A 21983-nucleotide genomic window follows, 5' to 3' on the forward strand; every position below is an offset into this window, starting at 1 on the left:
AATTAAAATAGCAAAATCTGAGGGTATGTGCTCATTATTCACAGTTTAAATAAAATCTGAAGGTTAAAGTAACTCTGGAGATATAGGGTAAATTCTGTTGCTATTTTTGAAAGGTTTTTGCATTAATTTGATTGCAGATACCAGAAAATCCATTTGTTGCAACACAACAAAAACATTGGCATGAGCAAGAGAATAATTTATAAAAAGTGTATATTTTGAATTTTTTTTAATTAAAACACTCCTTTGAAGCAAAATTTGTGATTTTGTTTAACTGTTCAATCAAGAAAGTGTTGTACAAAAGAACATGGCATCATCTAGTAAGGTATGGAAACAGATCTGCAATGCTTGGAAGTTTTTTTTTTTCTAAAAAAAGGTATAGTCTAAAAATGTATGTTTGCAGAACTCAGAAACAGTTGTCAAAGAAAATAAGGTTTACCCAGGTACGATTGTAAATAATAAAGATATGTATTTGTAAAATAGAATATTAGACTTTTTGTGAAATTGCATACTTGGGCATTAATCTTAGGTAGTTTGAATGCTGACCAAGTTTTTTGCTTGTTTTTGTACAAACTGTGCATTTAGCTGAACATCTTGTTTAATGCAGAATGTTTTTAGATACTCACAATTACTTCTTACTGTGTATATTGCAGACATTAAATCAGTTTTTTCTTTTATTAGATGTTCTGGAAAAAGTTATGGAAGCTCAAAAACTGCAGATTTCACATGAACTTGACGAACTGGTAAAAACTGAATGCTTTCCAGGAATTCGTAAGGTCAACTTTTATGAATGTTCTCCATTGCAAGAGTTTGAAGATTTAAAGCAAAATAAAACCTCAGATAACAAACAAAATTTATCGGAAGTTTGTAAAGATTTAGTGCAACACTCATTATCAGCTATAGTTGGTCCATTTGGTTCAGGGAAGTCAACCATTGTAAAACAACTTGCACTAAATTACTCTGATCCAACAGAAGATCGTGTTTGCATTCTGCTAAAATTTGCAAATATGAATTACAAAAAAGAAATAACTTTAAAGGAACTTTTAATCGATTTTCAAAACCCTGATCTTTCAGAAAGTGAAAAGCAATGTGCATTTGACTGGTTTCAAGAGAACCAAAAATGGCTTTTAATAATTTTTGATGCATGTGATGAAGCTGATTGGTGGATTAAAAACATGGGGCATGCTGCCCCAAAGTATGATTACCACACTCGGGCTCCAGTTTGGCATGTAGTGGGCAATCTATTAAATGGCCAATTACTAAAAAACAGCAACAGGGTTTTTACTTCACGATACTCCAGCATGTTGAGTCTACACAAGTCATATCGCCCAGATGCTTGCTATGCACTTAGTTCTCTTAGTGATGTTTGGGTTCAAAATTTGATGCTTTCACATGTTTCAGAAGAAGCCAATTGCAAAAATCTTTCACAATGTGGAAAAGAGCTAATTTTTGTTGGTGGAAACCCCAGTTATTTGCAGTTTATTTTTGAAAATGTTGGCAAGTACAACACCTTGACAGCTTGGATGAGTGGTATTGTGGAGAACATGTACAGTAGCTCTCATTCTCGTTCATCTTCCTTATTCGATAAGTTGGATAAGGTAAAAGAGTTGGCATACCGTGTAAAAAGCTCTGGTTCATGCTGGTTTTCATTCCGGCTACTGGATGAAATCCAGTTGGACATGGAAGCCATTCAAGATTTCATTGTAGCAACTCCTGGAACAAAATGCCAAAAAGATAAAATAATTCGCCAACACATTCGGCTTCGTTTCTTTGACAAAATTTTGATGGATTTCTTGGCAGCTTGTCATGCGCTCAAATTGGATGATACATCATTCCAAGAGTGGTTAAATAACCAAATCAATCCTCAGATCATAAGATTTGTTGCAGGATTGTTGTTTCATCCCATTTGTGGTACGTCTTTATGAAGTTAGCCATGTGTTTTGCCTAGTTAAAATTTAACTAGAGTAGCAATCTAAACACAACACCTTTTTATATAATTAATAAGAAACTATATTTTTTAATCGTATATATCTATTACCTAAACCTTCTTTGGAGTCAAATTTTAACTTACAAGGTCATTTTACCACTTTTATGTAAGTTTGACTTTAGTTTGAGTGCCTGAATATGTTCAACATAAGATGATTCCTTTTTACAACCAACATTGTACTTTTAGATAATGTCTCAGGAGGGTGTAAAACTGGTAACAAACCTCTCCTATTTGAAAACTATTTGTCTGAAAAATTTTTACACAAGAATTGGGATGAGGGTATGTTCTCCATAAAATGGAATTATATTCAAATGTAAAAAAACATGCAAATTTTTTTAGATGAAGACTCAACTCTTCTGCTCCTTAAGATTGTGTTAGAAGGAGGAAGCAATCTGTCAGAGAGGTTTTCTGAGAAATTTCCATCGATTTTTAAATTCTCAAAGCCATTGTTACAACATGATGTTCAGGCTCTTTGCAACTGTCTGCGAACAACCCGACTTGATATTGAACTGCTTATGCTGAATGATTGTGACTTAAACCACTTTTTTTTCCAACAAATTGTTGGGGCTATGCAGCAAATGCATGTCAAGGTAAATTTAAAAAGTGTTAACCTCATTTGTTGCATGCTTAAATTGTTTTTTTCATATACTGTCATTCTAATAATTGCTGTAAATGTTATTTGCCCTGTTTATGTTGTTATCAATGTTATTACATAATTACCTGCAGATCGACACAGTTGATTTTTCCAACAATCGACTAGAGTCCGAAAGCATTACAGCTCTGAAACCAAGATTTCCTCAAAATATTGGAAGAAAACTTATAATGTGCAATTGCATAAAAATAGAAAGTTCAATGCAAATTTACAATAAGTCCAAACGAGATTTGAATGACACAGAAATTCAACACATGTCCGAACTTAATATACAAAAGGTACATAGTTATATACATATTTTTTGGTTAAGTTTAAAAGCATATTTATACATTAATATTAATCTGTTTGTATGTAAAGATGCTAATCTGCAGGTGTAAACTACTATAAAATCTAAAAAAATATTGCAAACTGCTATTTTTTAATATGATATAAAATCATTATTGTTTTTCAGAACATACATATGGTTTTCCAAGCCACAATCAATTCTGGTATGTTGATTGTACAATAGGATATTACAATATAAACAAGTTATTTAACATTTCGTTTTAGAAAATTTAAGTGGGACCAAGGCATTTTTGACTGTGGATCCAAATCTCAAGGAGGAGGAAAGCGTAAATACATTTACTACACCAACAACCCAATTTGTTGAGGTATGCTTATTGTTTCACATTTTACATGCAAGAAAACAAGGTAAAAAAAAGGAAAGGAAAGCTCAGTTTTGAAAAATAAAACAAAACAATGAAGTAGTTTTATATTTGCAAACTTAACTGAATTGCATAGAACCCGTTTGAACAGTAAAATGTAAATTGCATTTAAATAAAACAATCAAAAATTACAATTTCAACAATACAAAAAAAGTAAAATTTGTTCTGCAACTTGCATATAAATTAATTTTAAATCTGTTTGCAGTCAGAACAAGACAAAAACCATGCAACTGCAACCAATGTTACAGCTGAGTTAAAAAGTGGTTAGTATTAATTGTATATACATTCTGAAACAAAATATATAGCTCCTTATTTTGGCAGACTCTGTAATTTTTTCTTCTGTTTATGAAAAACTTGAAGAAATTGCAAAGGGAACTGCTGGATCAAGAATTCACAAGTAATAAATTCTTCCCAATTTAGACGACATTCCAACACCTGTAGAAGTGTATAAACCATAATGAATAATGGGATATCATTGTGAGACTTTATCTACATAAATGTGAAAGAAATGCATTTCAAAGTTTTTAAATGATCTAATTTGGCTTTGCAACCAAACTTGCTTGTTTCTTTTATAGATGTCGTGCAACAGGTGATGGCAAGCTGTATGTTACCAAAGTTTTGGACACTGCATTGTACACATGTGAGGAATATTGTGACCGTGAAGCAGAATTTCTGGCCTCGTGCAAACATGAAAACATTGTTAGATATTACAATTATTGTCATGAGGTGAGCAGAAACTGTTTTTATGTAGTGTTGCCTAAGGTTTAAAAACACACTGTAATTTGCAGAATACTAAAGCAACTGCCTACATTGTGATGGAGATGTGTGTCACTTCTGTGCATGATGTAAGTTTACACAAATTAAAATTGTATTAAAAAATCAGTTACTATCAGACTTATTGCTAAAACTGACATGTGTATTTAACTTTGTTAATTGTTTTTACTTGTCAATATACTTTGTATGACTAATTTTGAAAAGATTTGACCAGTTTTGAAAAGTTTTACTTAAATGCCTTCATATGCATTTTTGGTTATGCCAGGTTACAAACTTATCAAAAACATAGTAATGATATTTAATTTTATCTGTTCAATAGCCTTCTTCTCACCACTAAAAAAATCACAAACCACACATTACATAACAAGCAAAATATGTAAACATCTTAAAGTTTCACTTTTTTAGATTTTTTTCATTTTTCAGTAACATTTTTTAACACATAAATTTTTGATTTAATAGCTACTACTACTAACCTTGGAAACCTTGCTAATATTTTTTAGTACATCTATGATGGCAAATATCTTGATCCAAATGGAAAGTTAGTTGAAACGGGTGTTAAATCTTTTCTGGGAGAAGTTTCATTGGTCAAAATATTTAAGGGAGCTGCCAATGGGGTCATGTACCTCCATGAAAAAGAAATAAGTAGGTTTCCTGAACTTAACAATTATATTAACGTATGTTTGAAGACATGACTGTCAGGACACTTTTGTGATAAAGCATATAAAACATAATTTAAAGTAACAAGTAGTAAGAATAGATTTAGTTACAAACTTTTTGATTCAATGTATGAAATGTAAATTTAAAAAATGGGTAACTAAACAAAGCAACAATGCAGTTCACAGAGACCTGAAGCCACAGAACTTGTTGCTTTCATGTGAACATTATGGTGTTGTTGTAAAAATTGCTGATTTTGGGATTTGTCGCAAACTGGCAAAAGACAAGTCATATCACAGAAGTGCTTCACGTAGTGAACAATCTTTTCTTGCTCCAGAAAATTACAAGGGAGTTTTTGTATGTAAACCATTTGGTTTATTTTAAAGTATTACTGAATTGATTTTGCAACATGTTTACAGCAGATTTAGGAGTTTGTGAAAGTAGTTATACTTCTTTACAAAGTCTCGATGTACATAAAACACACAGATATCACATTATTTTTGTACGAAACAGACCAACATGTCATGTCATAAAAGAATTTAATACAACAAAGTCATAAATTGAAAATAATTTCTTTGATTTATAAAATCAAGCTTTTCAGACATTCAAATATTCAACACTTGTTCTGACTAAGCTTCCAAGTAGCTAAAGAGTGCTTTTAACATCAGACAATCATTTTAGCTTTGACTGTTATTGCAACTGGCGTTTTATGTGCACAAAGAATATTTATTAATACAATGCTGAATCGTTCAAAGTTTTATAATAAAAAACATGGGAAAGTTTGTAGGCCATATTATAAGGAAATTTAAAGTCACATGGTTAAAATTATTAGGTCATAAAAACATCACAGGAACACCTGATCATATTTATTTTCAATTAATACTCGTCCTTCATATTTATCCTATTCAGAAAAAGAAGTCAGATGTGTACAGTCTTGGCCTGGTTTTCTACTCTGTTGCTTCAAATGGAAATCATCCATATGGTGATGAAGATGAACAAAGATATAAGATGACGAAAGGTTTACAACCAAATCTAAACCCTCTTAAAGGTGAATATAATTTTGTTCAAAATCATACCTGATTAAAAAAATACCTTCCTTCTCCTGAATATTTAAATGCAAGTTTTTCAGAAAAATGCACTGAACACTACATTACGTTGAGTAATTTAATTGAAGAGATGATAAAACACAAGATAGATTCTCGACCAAGCATTCAGATGGTTGCCAAACACCCAGCTTTTTGGGAATCAGGAACAAAAGTGTTCTTTTTAAGGGTTAGTGAATTTTGCATCGCATAATGTTTGTATATGTTTAATAATTATTAATCTTTTAGGATGTATATATGTACATTGAAGACAAAGCTAAAAAGACACCTGGTCTCACCCAGAAAATGAATAAATACTCTGAAAATTTGATTAAGGATGGTGGCACCCAAAGCAAGAGTTTTTCTGTCTCACTTAAAAACTTGCCTTCCTCAGTAAAGTCTGACAAAGAACACCCTGTGAGAAAATGCTCCAATGTTGAAGAATTTCTTAAGATTCTGCGACATAAAGTAAGTGATAGAAATAAGGTTTTTCAAAAAAAGTATTCTAAAAAATCAAATTAAGGTGTGTCAATTCATAATAAAGAAAGGGGGAACAAAAAAGCTACATTTAGATAGTATTTAAATTTAAATGGTTTGGTGTCGAGATAGTTGATTTAAATCCATTTAGGCAGTACATGGAAATCTTACAAAGGATGAGAAAGTTGATTTTGGATGGGATGAAAAGAACGGTTGGAACAAGTTTGCAAATATATTTGTTGAAGAATTCCCCCAACTCCTTGTGCATTTGTATGATGTTTTTCAGGACAAAGAAATTGTCAACAAACAAAATTATTATCCCATATAAAATGTGTTTTTGTGCCTTTTTTATCATTGATTTTGCTTATTCACTGTAAAATTTGGCTTTTAAAGTCATCATGCAATGAGAAACATAAGCCAGCATCCAAAATTAACAGTCGCTTACATTTTAATTTTTTTGTATTGTTTTTAATCACTGTATCTCTAAGTGCACTTTGTCTTATACATTTCATTTATCATGCAACTGTACATAACTACATGTAATTGTGTCATTAAACCATTTCCAAGCAACATAGTTGCTGTCAGCAAAAGTGGAATGAGGATTATTGAGAACTTGTTTACCAATTTAATATGTCGGCTCCAAACTGGAAAGCAAGTTTTCAGATATCATAGTCATTGACGCCGCAGTTCCAATTTGGTGCTTATTTTTAAGACTTGTGCTTGTTGCCAGGAACAATGACATGAAAAGTTTTTTTTAACTACACCGGGATTTGAACCCAGGATATCCTGCTCACAGATCCCGATCAGGTTTTCTTCTTGGTTGCTTGTTGTCATCACAAGCGGGTTCTTCCTCTGCTCTTTTGGTGTGAAATAAATGCCTAGTTTTAAATATGTGCGACAGGGGGGCAATCCAGGACTTGTTTCCCAGTAAAACCACTCTCAAACAAGGAAATCAAAAATTAATGTTACATTCATCATTTTAATCTCCGATTCACATTTCACATATTGCAAAAACAAAGTCACAAATTATATCCACTTCGACGACACGGTCACATAGATCCTGTTTTGTTGGAGCTGCTCTGGACCGAAGCATTGTCACCGGTGAACGCCTTAAACCTGTATTCTAATTCTGTATTACTTGACATCTTTTCATCCAGAAGTTGCCTTTGCAGCTCTTTGCTCTGCACACAACGATAGCAATTAATTTTCACCTCTTCTCTGGTTTATGCCGGAATATACTACTACACCGGGTCACTAAGTTTTCGCCAAACTTGATCCACATATAAGACTGTGTAAAACAGAAATATGTGTGATCCGGTGTAAAAATATCTTCTGTTTATGCCACTTGGTCAATTCGCAGTGTTTAATCGGCAAATAATATCAGATGAGTTGAAATTTTGAATCCACATATTGAGGGGAATGTTTGAGAAGTTAGTTCGCTGTTGTTGCAGCCATGTTTACTTACAATTGCGAGATACCACATTAAGATATTGACCGAAAAGTGTTTTTTTGCACTTTGGCACGGTTGTTTAAAAAAACATAATACCCTTAATCCTCACCACAAATATTTGTATAAATTAGTGTATTACAAGGAAAAAAAATTATGTGCGAAAGTTGGTATAGTATGGACTATTATTGCTTGTTCTAAATATTTTGAAATTTCTAGATGAAAAACTGATTTCACGATAATTTTGTTTTTCCCATTATGGTTTTAAATAACTTTTCATCATGCCAATGCCCTTATATTTAAAGCTAGGCTTCAAACAATGGCCAATGAAAATTTTCAGCACCTGCTGCTGCATTTCAGGTTGGTCTGATGTTAAATCGACGCTTCGGAGTTTTCTCATCTTCTGATGGACTTCATCACTGTGTTGCTTCTTTCTTTGACGAATTTCTGCATCCTTTAAATTCCTGCATGGGAATAATGATTGCAATTACCACGTAGCTAATTATGTCTAAAAGCTTATCCCTGCTTCAACGAAATTGTTGATATTTAGAAACGCCCCGGGCTGCTGTGGACCTTGTATAACCTGACAAGGTTTATCATTTTCTATCTGTCTACATTCCACTTCCACCCGTTGATACAAAAGGCTGCATTGTATGTTTTTAACATTATCAAGTACAAGTCTTGTTTTAACATGCCATTCTTACATCGCTACGCTGTTCGGCCGGGATAATTTTCCAAAATAAGGCACAGGGTTAAGCTTTGTCGTATTATCTTCCTGTTTCTCATCTTCCTCAAGCTTCGTAATTTCATTGATTCGGTTCGGAATCTCAACAAACATATGACTTCTGACTAAACTTGCACGATCTGGCAACTGGAGTTGCCTTTTGATTATGCTGCCAAAAAGTTACTTTTATAAAAGAACTGTCATTCTGGCACATAAATTACGAGATTTTACTGCAATCGACGTTTCATCTACCATCCAGCAAGACTTCGTCAGGGTTATGTGGCATAATTTAAATTTACAATGCCGGGAAACAACAGTAACACTATAGTTTCTTTTTTGTCTCACTTTTGTTTTAGGCTACTCAAATAAATATATCATGAATCCTGAAATACATAAGTTTAGTTTGTTTGTGTGCTAGGAGTGTAGTAAGATGGATAGCTTGAAAATGACCATGAATGGAAGGAACACCAATAATTATAAGTTCAAACTAAGTTATATTTACACTTTTATAGGTTTTTATGGATAAACATTTTGTGTACCTGTTGGAGCCCTCTGAAGGTAAAAACTGTTCCACTTTTTCCTCTCGTACTTCGTTGTGATGTTGAACACTGTTAAGGTCAGTCCCATAAGGTGCAGGCTTTATGTTAATGTCTGTGGGTAAAGGTTAAGAAGGAAAATTGCTTAGGAAAAGTGGAAGATATATGTCAGCATAAAAAAAAACCAACCGGTTTTGGATCTAGGGAGAAAACGCTGGCGTCGTCTTGTTTCGCTTCTCCAGTCTTCCAATGCGATTATGTCTCTGAAAGTACAGGCACGGGTCTATAAGCACAGGGGCTTAGAAACCAAAGGTATTTGACTTGAACTTCAAATGTATTGATCCAGACTTTTTTTTTACGAATGATGACATGAACCTTTAAACTTGTTTCCCTGTTAGTGACCTTTGCTATTACCTAATTGCCTGAAAATTTTCACTTAAAATTTTCTCACAAGTTGGGTACTATCCCAATCCCTTTCTTGCCTGTTATAGTGGGTTTGTTGGTTGACTGCGCTTGACCTTTTGTACACAACAAGTAGCCATCACTTCAGTTGTTGCGGTGACCATTATTTTATTAATGTAAGTCATCGGCAAGTCTTAAAAAAAAGGTCAAGCGCGTTCACACCAGCAAACCACAGAAAACGAAGCAAAGGTGGACTGGACGAATATATAAACTGAGTCAAGAAAATACTGACCATGATGTATATTATGTCATAAGTGTTAAATGTGTTAATTTCAACATAGTACTCAGTTGGGAGTTGAATAGTAATAAAATATCACAGTGTTGTAAAGTGACTTTAAATGCCTAACCAAAAGCTCTACATGTTGACCTTCTTTAAACTTTAAAGCACAGCGAACCCACTGCAAACAATGCACGCAAATATGACACAGAGCTAATTTTACACAAATATCGAGCAGCAACCACTTACAAGTTATGTTCATAACAAAAGCAGCTATGTACAAGTGGATTTACCCACAAAATTTGTCATGCACCAGGTTTGGGTGCTAAGGGGAAAACAGGATGGCACTTTGTATTGATACGAAACGTTGCTTCAGCTTATGGTTTAACAAGTGATCTGACTAACTTTCTCCGCTGGTCAGCGTGAGCCACTTGAAGCTCTTTCATAGATCGAAGTTGATCTTTGTGTTGATCCTCCTGTTGCCGCAACTCAAGCAGAGAAAGTTCTTTTCCTCTCCGTGATCTGAAACAACGATATTTATCAATGACTAGTTTTTATCTCTTGGTAAAGCACACAGGGAGAAAACAGGTAAACCAGCAGCCAAGGTGGCTACAATAAGACAAGTTTACCCTGTAAAAAGCATACAATAGTATTCTTCAACAAAATCTATGCATTTATTTGGGTGCGAAAAGCTTTGAGTTACTTAAACTGAATATAAATGCCAAAGCCATTATGCTTCTTATTAAGCAGACATTTCGAACACAACTGTGTTCATCATCAGCGTTAATTAAAAATGAGTTGCAGCAAAGTATGTACTTACACAGGAAATTTTGACAATTTGTTCATAATTGAGGCAATTGCAAAACAATTTTATGCCAAAAAACTGCACAATTTGGTGCACAAATCTTTTTATTCCAATATGCAACAACCAAGCTAGAGGCTCATTCAAACCTGTTTCTCAGGCCATCGATTAAGCTATTTTGCTTTCCTCGAAGATCATGAAAGGTTGTTGGTTTGTGAAGCATCGCAGTTGTTGGCGTAAGGGCATGACGCTGACATGAAAACGAACACAAGCCAGTTGATGAGAAAATGTGTAAACTGAATGATATCCAATATCAAACAGATTGTGGTGTTTAGTAAACATGTAAATCTACACCATTCACCATTGAAACCTAACCCCTTGTTGTGTATACAACACAATTTTACACAACTGACTTGATATCATGTAAAATACCAAATTCTGTAATTATATTTGACTCTGGAAAAAGTGAAACAATATCGACATTATGGTTACATGTAATATTTTTACTTGCTGCAAATTTTAACCATTTGTACTTACTGTTTTAATCATTTCTACATTAATTTAATTCTCACAAAAGATTAATTTTAATATCACATAAAGGATAAAAAACACTGAATTACCAAAAGATCAAAATCATCACTCATTGGAGAAGGAATATTTCGATCTTCTCTGTGGTTTGTTCGGTCAGTTGTGTCCGCATCAGAAATTGATTCCTCTTCATCAACTAGGCTCAATTTTTCCACCTCTAAATGAGCATCAGAAAAATTTACATATTTAAGATGATGCCATAATGTGCTCAACTGAAACATTTAAAAAAGCACTTGTAAAAATACCATTTGCTATTGTAGGCTCTTTAGTTCGGTTCTGTAGTTCTTGATAAAGATACGACAAGATGACATAAACTCCCTGGTCAACAATATGCTGAGGAGGCATTTGTAGTGGATTACCACGCAAGTTCAACCCTGATAAAAACACACACAAAACTTAACTCCATTACTTTACATGAATTTATGGTGTATACCTGTTAAACATTTGGTCATTCCCATTTGCAATGGAAGATGTGTAATTTCATTACCTTCAAGCAACAAGTTTTTAATGCACCTGAAAAATAAAACTTGGGCTTTGACAGTGTCTGAAAGACTTCAAGTAAATGCACTTACTGGTGTCGCCCAATTGAAACTGGAACACAAGTTAAATGGTTATTTCTTAGATCCAACCATTGTAAATTTGGCAAATGATCAAAAAAATTGTCTGGCAAATGTTTAAGAAAGTTCTCTTCCAAGTACAAATGCTAAAACAAAAATTAAATTTAACTGCAAAGTTTTTGATAATTTAGTTTACTGTATAACTAACCTGTATGTGAGACAACATAAAAAGTTCTTCAGGTAATGTAGATATTGTCTTCTTAGCCAAGTCCAGGTAAGGATTACTTGGATTATGCTGGGTTATAATTTTTACAGCTTCGCTGTGGTTTTTCATATTTGCTGCCTTTGAAAGTTTATCATTTGAAATTGTGTTTTTTGATGCATCGAGCGTGCGCATGTTTGTAGCCTACTGTTAAAAGAACAACACGTTATAAATATAACGTAACGCAGCACTTTATTTTGATGCAAAAATCCTTACTTATTGTGACGTAAAACTACAATGCACCTCGTAAAAAGACCCCTGCAGTGAGAGACTCTAAAATTGTCAATCCAGGTTTAGTGAAAATCAAACTTCACATGTAATGATGCTACTGCCAGTTTGGCTAGGTTGCTGCATTGTTTTCAAATTTGACCACACAGATAACAGCTTGAAACAGTGCAGAGCCGAATTAATTTGTCATGACAACCACATAAAATGTTTACAACAATTGCCAATATTAATATTTCTGAAGAATACAGAATTTTTTAGTAATAAAAAAATATATTGACTAGTTAAAAACATAGATAAAACTTTACAATCGATGTGAGAATATAAGTTTGAAAATCTTATGCGACAAGGCACAATCGTCCTTACTTGGAACCATAGAATACTAAAATATGCTGGGACTAAAGTTTGGCTTCAAAACTCGCCACGTTAAACAATTAAGTCATTACAACAACGAAAACATATATTTTAGCTTTCTGCCGCAAAAGTATTGCAAGTGTCTCTTTTACAATTGTTTATTTATTTAAATATTTTGAATAAATTCTTGGCATAACGATGCAGCTATGGAATGTTTACGTCATAACAATTACAGGAATAAAATTCAATGATTGTGTCAATCAGTTATACCTTTATTGTAGAGTACCTGCATGTATCTCAACGCACATGATAATTATGATTTGCATATAATAACATAATAGTATTCACTTAATAGCTATTAATTGGCGTTGTACAATGTTATGCGATTAAAAACATTTTCACATAAGATTTTTTTCTACGACCAACACAAGCAAGCACAAACATAAGTCACCACAGTTTCAGAAATTGCACAGATCCATTAAGGCAATTGCATAAAGTAAGATGGAGATTATTTAGCCAACTTTAGCAGTGAGAATTGGTTGCGAAGGGCATACAGGTTGCGCAAGGTTTTTGTCAACGCCGAGCAGAATGGCAACTCTTCATACTCGACGTTGTGCCGGGCGCAAATCTCCCGGATGTAGAAGGAAACTTCGCGCAGGCGATTCCGCGGCAAACGTGGAAAACAATGGTGTTCGTGGTGGAAGTTGAGACCTCCATGAAACCAATCCATCCACCAAGGACATTTTATGTTCAAGTTGCATTCAACCATTGCTTTGTAGTGATCCTAAAACAAAAACCACGCAATTGTGCGGTTTAACAAAGAATACAGAAGTACCCTAAAGTCCCACCAAACATGATGGTTTCAGAACGCGCAATTTCGGGTGGGATTAACACGCATTCCTTTGTAATGCCTACGCATTTGATTGTTTCAACATCTTTGAGTAATGAAAATACACTAACCATTGTAAGCTTCTCTTCCAGATTAAAAAATCTCTTAGAGTAGTGGTTTAGTAGCAGCTGAATGTGTAGAATGCCTTCACCTAAACAACCCATTCCGTACACCAGAAAAATACTTTTCCAAGTAGAAAACGTGGAGAAGAAACATGCGATCCAAGTCCAGTGAAACGCCCAGGCGACCCACACGTCCAAACGCCTCTCGCTCCGCATGGAGTCAATCATAATACCGAAGCGACCAGCGCATAAGCACAAGGGAAGAAATGAGAAGTGCTGGATCTGAATAAGTTTGTAAAAATTAACATGTTTGTTGTGATGTGTTCACGTCATACGACAGGGAGGTGCACCCGGTGAGCCGCGTAAGGCCCACCATATTTTAGGGGGAAAATTGGGCAAAGAAACTCAATTACTTGGGTGCAAAGTACCTGGAGTTTAGTAGTCTAAATAAAAAAGCCAAAGAACCCTGTATGAGTTCGAAACGTTTACCAGCATTATGATGAACAGCATTCTAGCTTTGGCTTTTTTATTTGGAACTTAATTATTTGTTTTAAAACTTAAAAAAAAAGGATTTCTATATTCTAGCGGCTGGGTTCCACCAAAAGTTTACTTTGTGCATTTACATGTGAGACGAATATGAAATCGTTGCTTTTTGAGTAAAAAGAACCTACCTTGATCAAGAATTTTTGCAGATTGCTTGTGCGAAATGCAAAGAGCGTCTCGTTTTGCACCCACGCCACTTCGTCCGCCTGCGGATCTATGAAACCGGATGAGTGGTCGACGGTGTTTGTGAGGGAGTGATGAACCATGTGTTCGTCCTTCCACCACCGTGCACTGACGCCGAAGCAAAATGTCCCGAAGAAAATGCCGATTCGTTCGTCATAGTTTCGATTCCTTGTCAACTGCGGAAGGAATATGACAAACCCATTTATAAATAGCTGTTTGTTGCAAAAAATTGTGTTTTTTATCGGTTTTATTCAAGTAAACCACAAACGTGATACCAAGCTGTTGGATGATATTTGTTTATTGCCCGCACAAGTTGAGCGGTTAATTAAAGTCGCTATCATTCATTCGAGCAGCATAAAATTGTGATGAATGGAGTGACGTTTGTTTCCTGCTGCTTAAAATTACCTTGCATCATAATCACGTTCTCCTACAACCCGATGCTTTACATACGTCGGATGTTTTTGCTCATACGTACACATGCTGACGAACCTGACTGTGCATATATTCGTGCATAAGCATCCCGCTTTGTTGCCAGAATAGTGCCAACAATGAACCGCACGCGAGCCTTCCTAAGTAGCTTCCGTCTGCTTTGCCGTTAGTAACCATCCACCACAACACACCGAGCAGGCAGAGGACTTGAACGTTTTTTGTCCAACACCATTGAAAACTGTTGAAACGGAGTAACTGAAAGTTGAGGTTTATAAGAATATGAAAAGATGTCAAACTACGCAAGAGTAAACCATCAATTTTTTAAGAACGATTTTTTTTCTTTGGATTTACCTTTGGTCGTAAAAACCTTCGTTGCGAAGTCTCATCTCCAGTCGACTCATATCTTCCCCGAAAGGATCCTTTATTCTTTCAAATGATCCAACTGCAAAGCAAACGTTTACACCAACTCTTGCAACATATGCCCTACAGTAAGAAAGAACATATATATATTTAACAGTCTGATTAGTCTACAAATGAGTTTTGTTGTTTAGGTTGTGTGGTATTCAAAAGCTTTGGGCAATCGGTAACATCAGCATTGGAGGAAACCAAACCTGCTGGTCTTAACTTGGAAACATCAAATTTGTGCATGCTATCCATGACGTAGGTGGCGTCTCGGCCGACGAATTGTTTGATGATGTCCCCTCCAGGGTGCTTTACCATAAAGTTTGTGACATCGTACCACCTTCCTCTATAGCCAATGACTTGGCGGCCCTCGTGTGAAGTTTTGGTAATTTTTTCACTTTTTCTTTTTCCTTGCCAACTCGTGGTTGGGAGGACATTTTCATTCACTGCTGTTCCTGCGTCTTCATCACATCTTAATCCTCTGTTTGGACTCATCGCGTTAAAGCAGCTATAGCACCATACGACGCAGCTCCACTGACTGGCGGTAAGATTGTTGCCGCGCTATGAACTGGTTTCCGTCAGAAAAGAACAATACAGAAGATCCCTAACAATTGCCTGTGAAATAGAGTATATAGAAGGAAGCAGAATATGATTACCATACACCACACATTAAACCCGCCGTATGGAAATACACAGTGCACTGCGCCCGTATACCTGTAGGAGGTTGAATGCGCATCAAAGAACAGAAAAACAAACAGTGACGCTGCTGAAATCACTTCCGCTGCATTTCGAAACTCACACTATATAGAACAACAAACCCATCAAAATGCTTCATACCATACCTGTTGATGCATAAGTGTATACAGCCTTATACTCACTCTGCTGGTATGAGACATTTTGATTCTTTGTCCGCGCAGGAAGTTTGCTCTTATGCGAACGGAAGTAGTTTACAGAACCGCAACTAATATTCACAGTATAGACATACTCATGACACGCCTTGCAGTGGTCTTAATATCTCATTGCATGTCCGGTTTTGCATAATGCCACGTCTTGGTGATTTCGTTCGCGCCACTGTAGACCAGTGACTCTTAACCACGACTTTTCATAAGGTTTGTTTTGAAACGATTGTTTTTTTTACGGCTCTGTACAAAGTTTTTTTACGGCTCTGTACAAAGTTTTTTTACGACTCTGTACAAAGTTTTTTTACGGCTCTCTTTTTACGGCTGGGTTAAGAACCACTGTAGGACGTTGTCAGGGTTACCAATGGCCTGGACCGAAATACAAGCACGCTGCTTTCGTAATGCAGATTATGAAAGCTATGATAATTTATGTCAGAATGATTAGCTGTTTCGGACTTGATTTGATTGTTTGTCGACGCATGCACCCAGCAAAACATTTACCACAGTGCGCCATAACCAAAAATGCGCAATGTGACGCAAATAAGTACGCTTACACGTTTTTTTGAAATAAGGTCCATTTCCATTGTTTGTAAGGCACTTTTGAAAACAACCAGACTTGGCTATTTTGCGACACACTTTTATTGGTTAGTTATAGAAGGCCCAAAAGAGGTTTTATTACACTGACCCCAATGTTAAATATCCGCAACGACTTCTGTGGAGCGAATGGAACAACTCCTGATTTACAAATGCCAGTAAAATAAAACAATTTTCACCTTTTCGACAACGTCTTAACTGCGGGCCCAAATGGCAATGAAACAAGAATGCTACTACTATATGTTGCTTCGTTAGTGAGGGTTACATCAAGGGCGGGCTGCGCATTTGTATTACACCAAAAGGAAGCGCACAACTGTTTTTTTCCAAAACACACGACTTTAAACTTACTGCACATGTGTCCGCAAGCTTCCGAATTAAACACATTTACACAAATTTTGGCAACGGTGCATCTTTTACACTTAATATGATAACAATCTATTACTTGCAAGACATTTACAAAATGCAGTCACGTGTGAACTAATGGAATATGAATAAATCCTATAGGTAGTCGATTCCAAACGTTTCAAGAACAGTTCAAAGTTATCGGGTTACAAACGAAAAAGAACGTATGTTGCATGCATAAGTCAGATAGATAATATTGAGAATGCTCATGCCCGGTTGGTATAAAGGCATTGCTTTCCAAAGCCACACAAAGCACAGTTTACGTCGAGCGCATTACGTGCAATGAAAACAATTTAAAACGCGAGTGTCAATTCAAGCAAAGGAAACGACTTTGCCTCGTGTCAGTAATACTAAAAAGGTAGCGACAATTTTAATGCTTCGAACGTGCCATCACTACAATGGTACCTAAATAGAAATCAAGAATACCGAATGAAGCAGCCGGCCCAGCACATTATTCAATAGTGTAAATATAAACAAAGTTCTTACAATGCGTCGCACCGGGTTATATGCGCTGGGCCTCTGCACGAAATGAAAACATATTTGGTAACGCTCAATTCCCTCAAGGTCAAAGTGTCCAGATGTTTGAGAAATGATCATAAAAATTAAATATTGACAACGTCAAAGTAAGTTTGTTGTCAGAGATTAAAGAGCTTCCCAAGCATGCTGACGCACGTGCAATAAATCATACCGGCAAATCAACACGCCTATTACTGTTACATGACATGGGATAAGGTAAGCATGAATGTAGGCTTTATGACGTAATTCGCCAGCTTCAAGGCCAGGCAGGGTCGCCGTCTTCAGGCGCTGATTGCGAGATCTCGCTAATCCGTGAAAACTGTTATAAACGGCCGTGGTGGCCAGAGGAACGTTAGTTGCAGCATAAGAAGTGTAGGACGAGTAGCCAATAAACGGAATATTTGAGCTTTTTTGTTAAAGTGAAGAAACGCTGGCAAATCTGTGAAAGTTTGTTACGAACATGAGACGCACACTGAAGTGCGATTGTTCAATCGAAAAGTGTCTTCAGTAAACGATGAACTGAATTTTGTAATATTAGTTGCCCGACAACCCCAGTTCTGTTGAAACGCTCAATGGTTAAATCAGCCTACATCTGCGAAACGCATTGACACTTATACGTAGCCGGCACTGTACTAGTTTCGCTCCTGTTTCTGACATACGCGTTGACAGAAGCGTACATGCATGGTCGGCCGTTGCAGTTGACCAATATACATGCAGTCTGTGGTTTGCGTGTAGTTTATGAAGTCACTAGCAGAAAGTTAACTGTGAAATGATAAGTCGTATTTTGTTTGCCTAGTTGTTAAGAAGGCAGGCGACCAAACAGTGGAAAGTCGAACATCGCGGTTTTGAAATGCTGCGTAAAAGCCTAAATTATGACGCGGCCGCGCCAGCCAGGACGTCGCTCTCACCTACGCCCAGCAGGAAAACTTCAACCAACGAAAAACGAAAGATATCTCGGGTTCATCGTGGAAGGATGCACTTCCTGAATGATGCTGACGAGGTAGATTTATTTGAGTTATACCCTTACATCGTACTCACAAACTTTAAAACTGTTTACAATTATCTACGATATTAGATTATTAGCTACGCAATAAAAAAAACATTTCGCAGCCCGATCCAGTGGACCCTGTTTCGAAGTATGACTTTTTTATGGCAGCCTCCAGCGGTAAAATAAAGACAGTCCGAAAGTATCTGGATGACGGTGGTGACGTAAACGCAATGGACTCGGTAAGTAACGGCAATATATACATTCGCTTCAGTACAAATGGTTGTTATGATGGCACATATAATCTCTTGTAAATTCTGCTACGGTATTCTCGGTATTCCGCAACAAAATATAAAAACCAAAGCAGGCAAAACAAAACATTCTGTCTGGAACTTTTACGTACGAAGCAAATGCTTAGCAAATTTCAAAACAGTATACGCCATCAATCATACACATTTTACAACACAGATAACTATATAATACAGACAAACAAGGTTAACAACATATCAAATTTTACTTAAAAAAAAATAAACACAACTTACAGGCGTCTGCTAATCTAATCACTCGCCGTGTTGTCTTAACAGTGCCAAAGAACGGCTCTTCACCGGGCGTCTTTATACGAACAACAAGCAATCGCAGACCTTCTCCTACAACGTGGTGCCAACGTGAATAGCGCTGACAAGGTTGGTTCTTTATACAACATGTTTATCCAGAGAGCTGGTATCACTGTAAGCAAACCGGTGCCTGATATGATAGACAGCCAAAAAATTTACATAGTTTTTGTAAAACATTTGCAAGTCATTGCGATTGTCAGGAAACCAGTAAAGTGATCGTTAACATTTTATTCCACGTTACACAAAGGAGAACGTTACGCGTTAACTTTTATTAAACGTTACACAAAGGTGGAACGTTACGCTTTATCCCACTTGTAAAATTATTTACATTTCTGAAAACAGCTTTTCAATACACCGTTACACTGGGCGTGCAGAGGAACGAAACTGGAAATGGTGCAACTACTGATGAGTTACAACGCCCAAGTTAACACAAGGGACAAGGTATAAATAAGAGTCGCTCCATAACATATCTAGACCTAGTGAAAGTAAATGGATGTGAGCACTGGAGAGGCTAAAACAAATCAATACCTAAATTTGTCTGCTCGTAATACACCATTTTGTTTCTCTTCAAGTGCAAACAGTGTTTTTGATTTATTTTCTTAAATCTACTATTTCCGCGTAAAAAAACACAACAAAGCCTGGGGAAAAATCTCCTTTCCTACGCATGTAGGAAAAGATGCGTGTTTCAAATGAATGTGAATTCCACATGGGTCGCATCAGGACTGGCATATTACGTTCGCCGAAAGGCACGCCGGTTTTGTAAAACTATTTTTTCCATTAGCTTCGAAACGCGCCCTTGCATGTCGCGACGAGGGTGGGATTCGTGGAGTGCGTGGATTACTTGTTGGAATGCGGAGCCGACATCAACATGCGGGATAGCGAGGGCGACACGCCCATACACGACGCGGTGAGGTTGGGAAGGCCAAAAGTCGTTCGGTCGTTGATTCTACACGGAGCCGACATGGGCAGCAAAAACAAGGTGAAGTTTGTAAGAGATCGCCGTGTGACGACTGGCTTGCGTAATAGGAACACATTTTGTTGCATGTTATGTCATAAGCGAGTAATATTTTGCACCAATATTTACACACAAATTTTTGCAACATCAGCTTTGTTTGTCTCTCGTTCCAAAATGTTCATGAATACCGGAGTTGAACATCGTGGCACGTTTTGTTTTCCCTACAGAATGGCAAGACTGCGGTTGACATGGTGCAGGTTTGGTACAACAACACGAAGGAGGCTCTACTGAAGGCGGAGGAGGAAAGAGTCCGCAAAGGCATCAACGTAGAACGTCTTGCCGACGAAATGGACCTTGACTCAATCGAGAACGATTTTGAATTTTGTGCTTCCCTAACTGACGAAACCGCAAAAGAAATTCAAGAACCGTCAGATGACGTCACCCAAACCTCCCCAGTTGACAAAACACCACAGAAAGAGGCCGCACCGGTTCAGCGTCCAGAAAAAGAAGAAAAAACAACAGCCACTACCACCACTGAAACTGAGACAACTTCCACGATCGATTCAGAAACCAAATCAAGTTCGATCAATGCTGATAAACCTCCAGTCCAGACCACTACAGAGCCACCGAAGTCCCTGAAATTCAATTTGCCCGTTACCAGTCAACCTTCCGTGGAGGAGATTGAGGAGATTATGTCTCCCTCCCTCGAGCAAAAAGAACAAGGACGGCTTGTACTTTACCACCGTCGTTCGATCAGTGCGACAGAACCATTGATGTGAAACCCTGACAGAAATTGGAATAAAGCTCACACATATAATGACAACTTGTAATTTGCTGGGAAACAAGTCATGTGATCCCGACTTAGATGTTTTCAACCACAATATTGCTGTGCCGCCCAATATTGCCATTTGTATAACTGTGTAAGTGTATATGTTTGCGTAGGTTTTAGAACTTTATCCAACCTCTGGGTTGTGCTAGAGAGTGTTTATTTAAATCCATATCAAATTCTAAAGTTTTACGTTAAAATATTAGCAGAGAAGAGATAAATAAACTAATGATGTTTTCAAAAATGAACTGGTAATATACACCTGAATTTCAAGCATTTTTACTTGCAATCGCTTTGCAGTATTTGGCAAAATGGAGGCAAACTTGTGATTTATTTCTATGAAATCGTGTATTTTTACAACTTTGGCCGAAATTGCATGAGAAATGGACATTTTTATCTTTCTGTGCACAAGTTGAATAATATGCAGTATATGCAGGAAAAGTTTCGTGCTATACGAGTTATGTCAGTCGAAAAAACGAATATTTTAATGTTATTGCTTAGTTAATGCAAACAAGCAACACTTGGTATTATCGACCGATATCACGTCAGACGGCCAATGAATCATTAGCGAATGACAGCTGGGACAAAAATTAGTTTATCAAGATCATAAAAAATTTATTTCTGAATCTGACCCAGCAAGCTTTGCAGGTTACTTTGTTTTACTTCAGGACGTATAACATTAGGATAGTCACGATAGAATCGCTGTAAAAAAAGTGTCACTTTTCTTTTAATTAGTCACTGCGTGGATTGGCATAAAGAAGTGTTTAAGATATTTTTTGGTCCGCGAAGGCCTTTGACGTTATTTAAGTGGACAAGAAACCCCCAACACAAGTAAACCTAAACGTTTTTCACCAAAATTGACGTTCGATGTTTTTCACCTTGTTCTTCGCCTTTTTTGGGTTTGTGGCCCAAACACTAGACGGGCATATTCAGGTGATTTTGCTTGACGGCAATTAAATTCGTCAGAAGTATAATTTCATGGTTTTTTCACGTTTCCTATACGTTAATTTTTCGCCTAAACACGAGAAGCAAAACATGCAACAAAATGGACAATTTTTGCATGAATATATGTTAAGTTACTTGCTTTACGTTGGAGGTAAAGTGCTGAAAGGTTGATTACAAATTATGCGTGGTGGAAGTCACGATTTTCGGTTTTGTAGGCTTTAAAAATTTCAGTTGAAAA

General features: G+C 36.4%; 4 protein-coding genes across 4 annotated transcripts; 2 read left to right on the top strand and 2 right to left on the bottom strand.

Moving 5' to 3' along the window:
- Positions 1–106: 106 nt before the first annotated feature.
- On the top strand, positions 107–6891 carry LOC145903744 (uncharacterized). Its single transcript, XM_082991876.1, has 18 exons — positions 107–322; positions 401–440; positions 679–1908; positions 2171–2263; positions 2324–2574; positions 2711–2914; positions 3088–3124; positions 3186–3286; positions 3546–3603; positions 3662–3737; positions 3916–4066; positions 4129–4185; positions 4615–4756; positions 4950–5125; positions 5678–5816; positions 5898–6040; positions 6100–6318; positions 6479–6891. Exons 1-18 carry the CDS (start codon positions 305–307, stop codon positions 6653–6655), a joined length of 3312 nt encoding a protein of 1103 aa, XP_082848002.1. The 5' UTR covers positions 107–304; the 3' UTR covers positions 6656–6891.
- Positions 6892–7339: 448 nt separating this feature from the next.
- Positions 7340–12293, bottom strand: LOC145906233 (uncharacterized). The gene is made up of 12 exons (XM_082993663.1): positions 12139–12293; positions 11869–12069; positions 11676–11806; positions 11537–11616; positions 11349–11477; positions 11136–11260; positions 10665–10765; positions 10119–10235; positions 9224–9297; positions 9038–9149; positions 8118–8238; positions 7340–7508 (listed from the first exon to the last, which is right to left on the bottom strand). Exons 2-12 carry the CDS (start codon positions 12055–12057, stop codon positions 7377–7379), a joined length of 1311 nt encoding a protein of 436 aa, XP_082849789.1. The 5' UTR covers positions 12058–12069; positions 12139–12293; the 3' UTR covers positions 7340–7376.
- Positions 12294–12672: 379 nt separating this feature from the next.
- On the bottom strand, positions 12673–15620 carry LOC145907465 (uncharacterized). Its single transcript, XM_082994871.1, has 6 exons — positions 15219–15620; positions 14959–15049; positions 14668–14845; positions 14124–14354; positions 13462–13734; positions 12673–13285 (listed from the first exon to the last, which is right to left on the bottom strand). The coding sequence occupies exons 1-6, from the start codon at positions 15502–15504 to the stop codon at positions 13010–13012; spliced, it is 1335 nt and encodes a 444-aa protein (XP_082850997.1). The 5' UTR covers positions 15505–15620; the 3' UTR covers positions 12673–13009.
- Positions 15621–18270: 2650 nt separating this feature from the next.
- Positions 18271–20753, top strand: LOC145913014 (uncharacterized). Its single transcript, XM_083000557.1, has 6 exons — positions 18271–18420; positions 18531–18647; positions 18990–19088; positions 19362–19460; positions 19801–19998; positions 20202–20753. Exons 1-6 carry the CDS (start codon positions 18271–18273, stop codon positions 20751–20753), a joined length of 1215 nt encoding a protein of 404 aa, XP_082856683.1.
- The last annotated feature ends 1230 nt before the right edge of the window (positions 20754–21983 follow it).

This window comes from Ascidia mentula, chromosome 1, assembly GCF_947561715.1.
Source record: "Ascidia mentula chromosome 1, kaAscMent1.1, whole genome shotgun sequence".
Taxonomy (NCBI): domain Eukaryota; kingdom Metazoa; phylum Chordata; class Ascidiacea; order Phlebobranchia; family Ascidiidae; genus Ascidia; species Ascidia mentula.

Bases quoted from the DNA above. Each gene is read 5' to 3' on its own strand.
- LOC145913014 (XM_083000557.1), top strand. From the start codon at position 18,271: ATGCTGCGTAAAAGCCTAAATTATGACGCGGCCGCGCCAGCCAGGACG. The intron at 18,421-18,530 runs GTAGATTTATTT...AACATTTCGCAG, and splicing joins TCCTGAATGATGCTGACGAG to CCCGATCCAGTGGACCCTGT. The intron at 19,999-20,201 runs GTGAAGTTTGTA...TTTTCCCTACAG, and splicing joins ACATGGGCAGCAAAAACAAG to AATGGCAAGACTGCGGTTGA.
- LOC145903744 (XM_082991876.1), top strand. The intron at 2,264-2,323 runs GTATGTTCTCCA...AAATTTTTTTAG, and splicing joins ACACAAGAATTGGGATGAGG to ATGAAGACTCAACTCTTCTG. The intron at 3,604-3,661 runs GTTAGTATTAAT...TTATTTTGGCAG, and splicing joins TACAGCTGAGTTAAAAAGTG to ACTCTGTAATTTTTTCTTCT.
- LOC145907465 (XM_082994871.1), bottom strand. From the start codon at position 15,504: ATGAGTCCAAACAGAGGATTAAGATGTGATGAAGACGCAGGAACAGCA. The intron at 15,050-15,218 runs GTTTGGTTTCCT...TTTGCTTTGCAG, and splicing joins TTCCAAGTTAAGACCAGCAG to TTGGATCATTTGAAAGAATA. The intron at 13,286-13,461 runs GTTAGTGTATTT...TTTTTGTTTTAG, and splicing joins TGGAAGAGAAGCTTACAATG to GATCACTACAAAGCAATGGT.
- LOC145906233 (XM_082993663.1), bottom strand. From the start codon at position 12,057: ATGCGCACGCTCGATGCATCAAAAAACACAATTTCAAATGATAAACTT. The intron at 10,236-10,664 runs GTTTGAATGAGC...TCGTTGTTTCAG, and splicing joins ATCGATGGCCTGAGAAACAG to ATCACGGAGAGGAAAAGAAC. The intron at 9,298-10,118 runs GTTAGTCAGATC...CTGTACTTTCAG, and splicing joins CACGCTGACCAGCGGAGAAA to AGACATAATCGCATTGGAAG.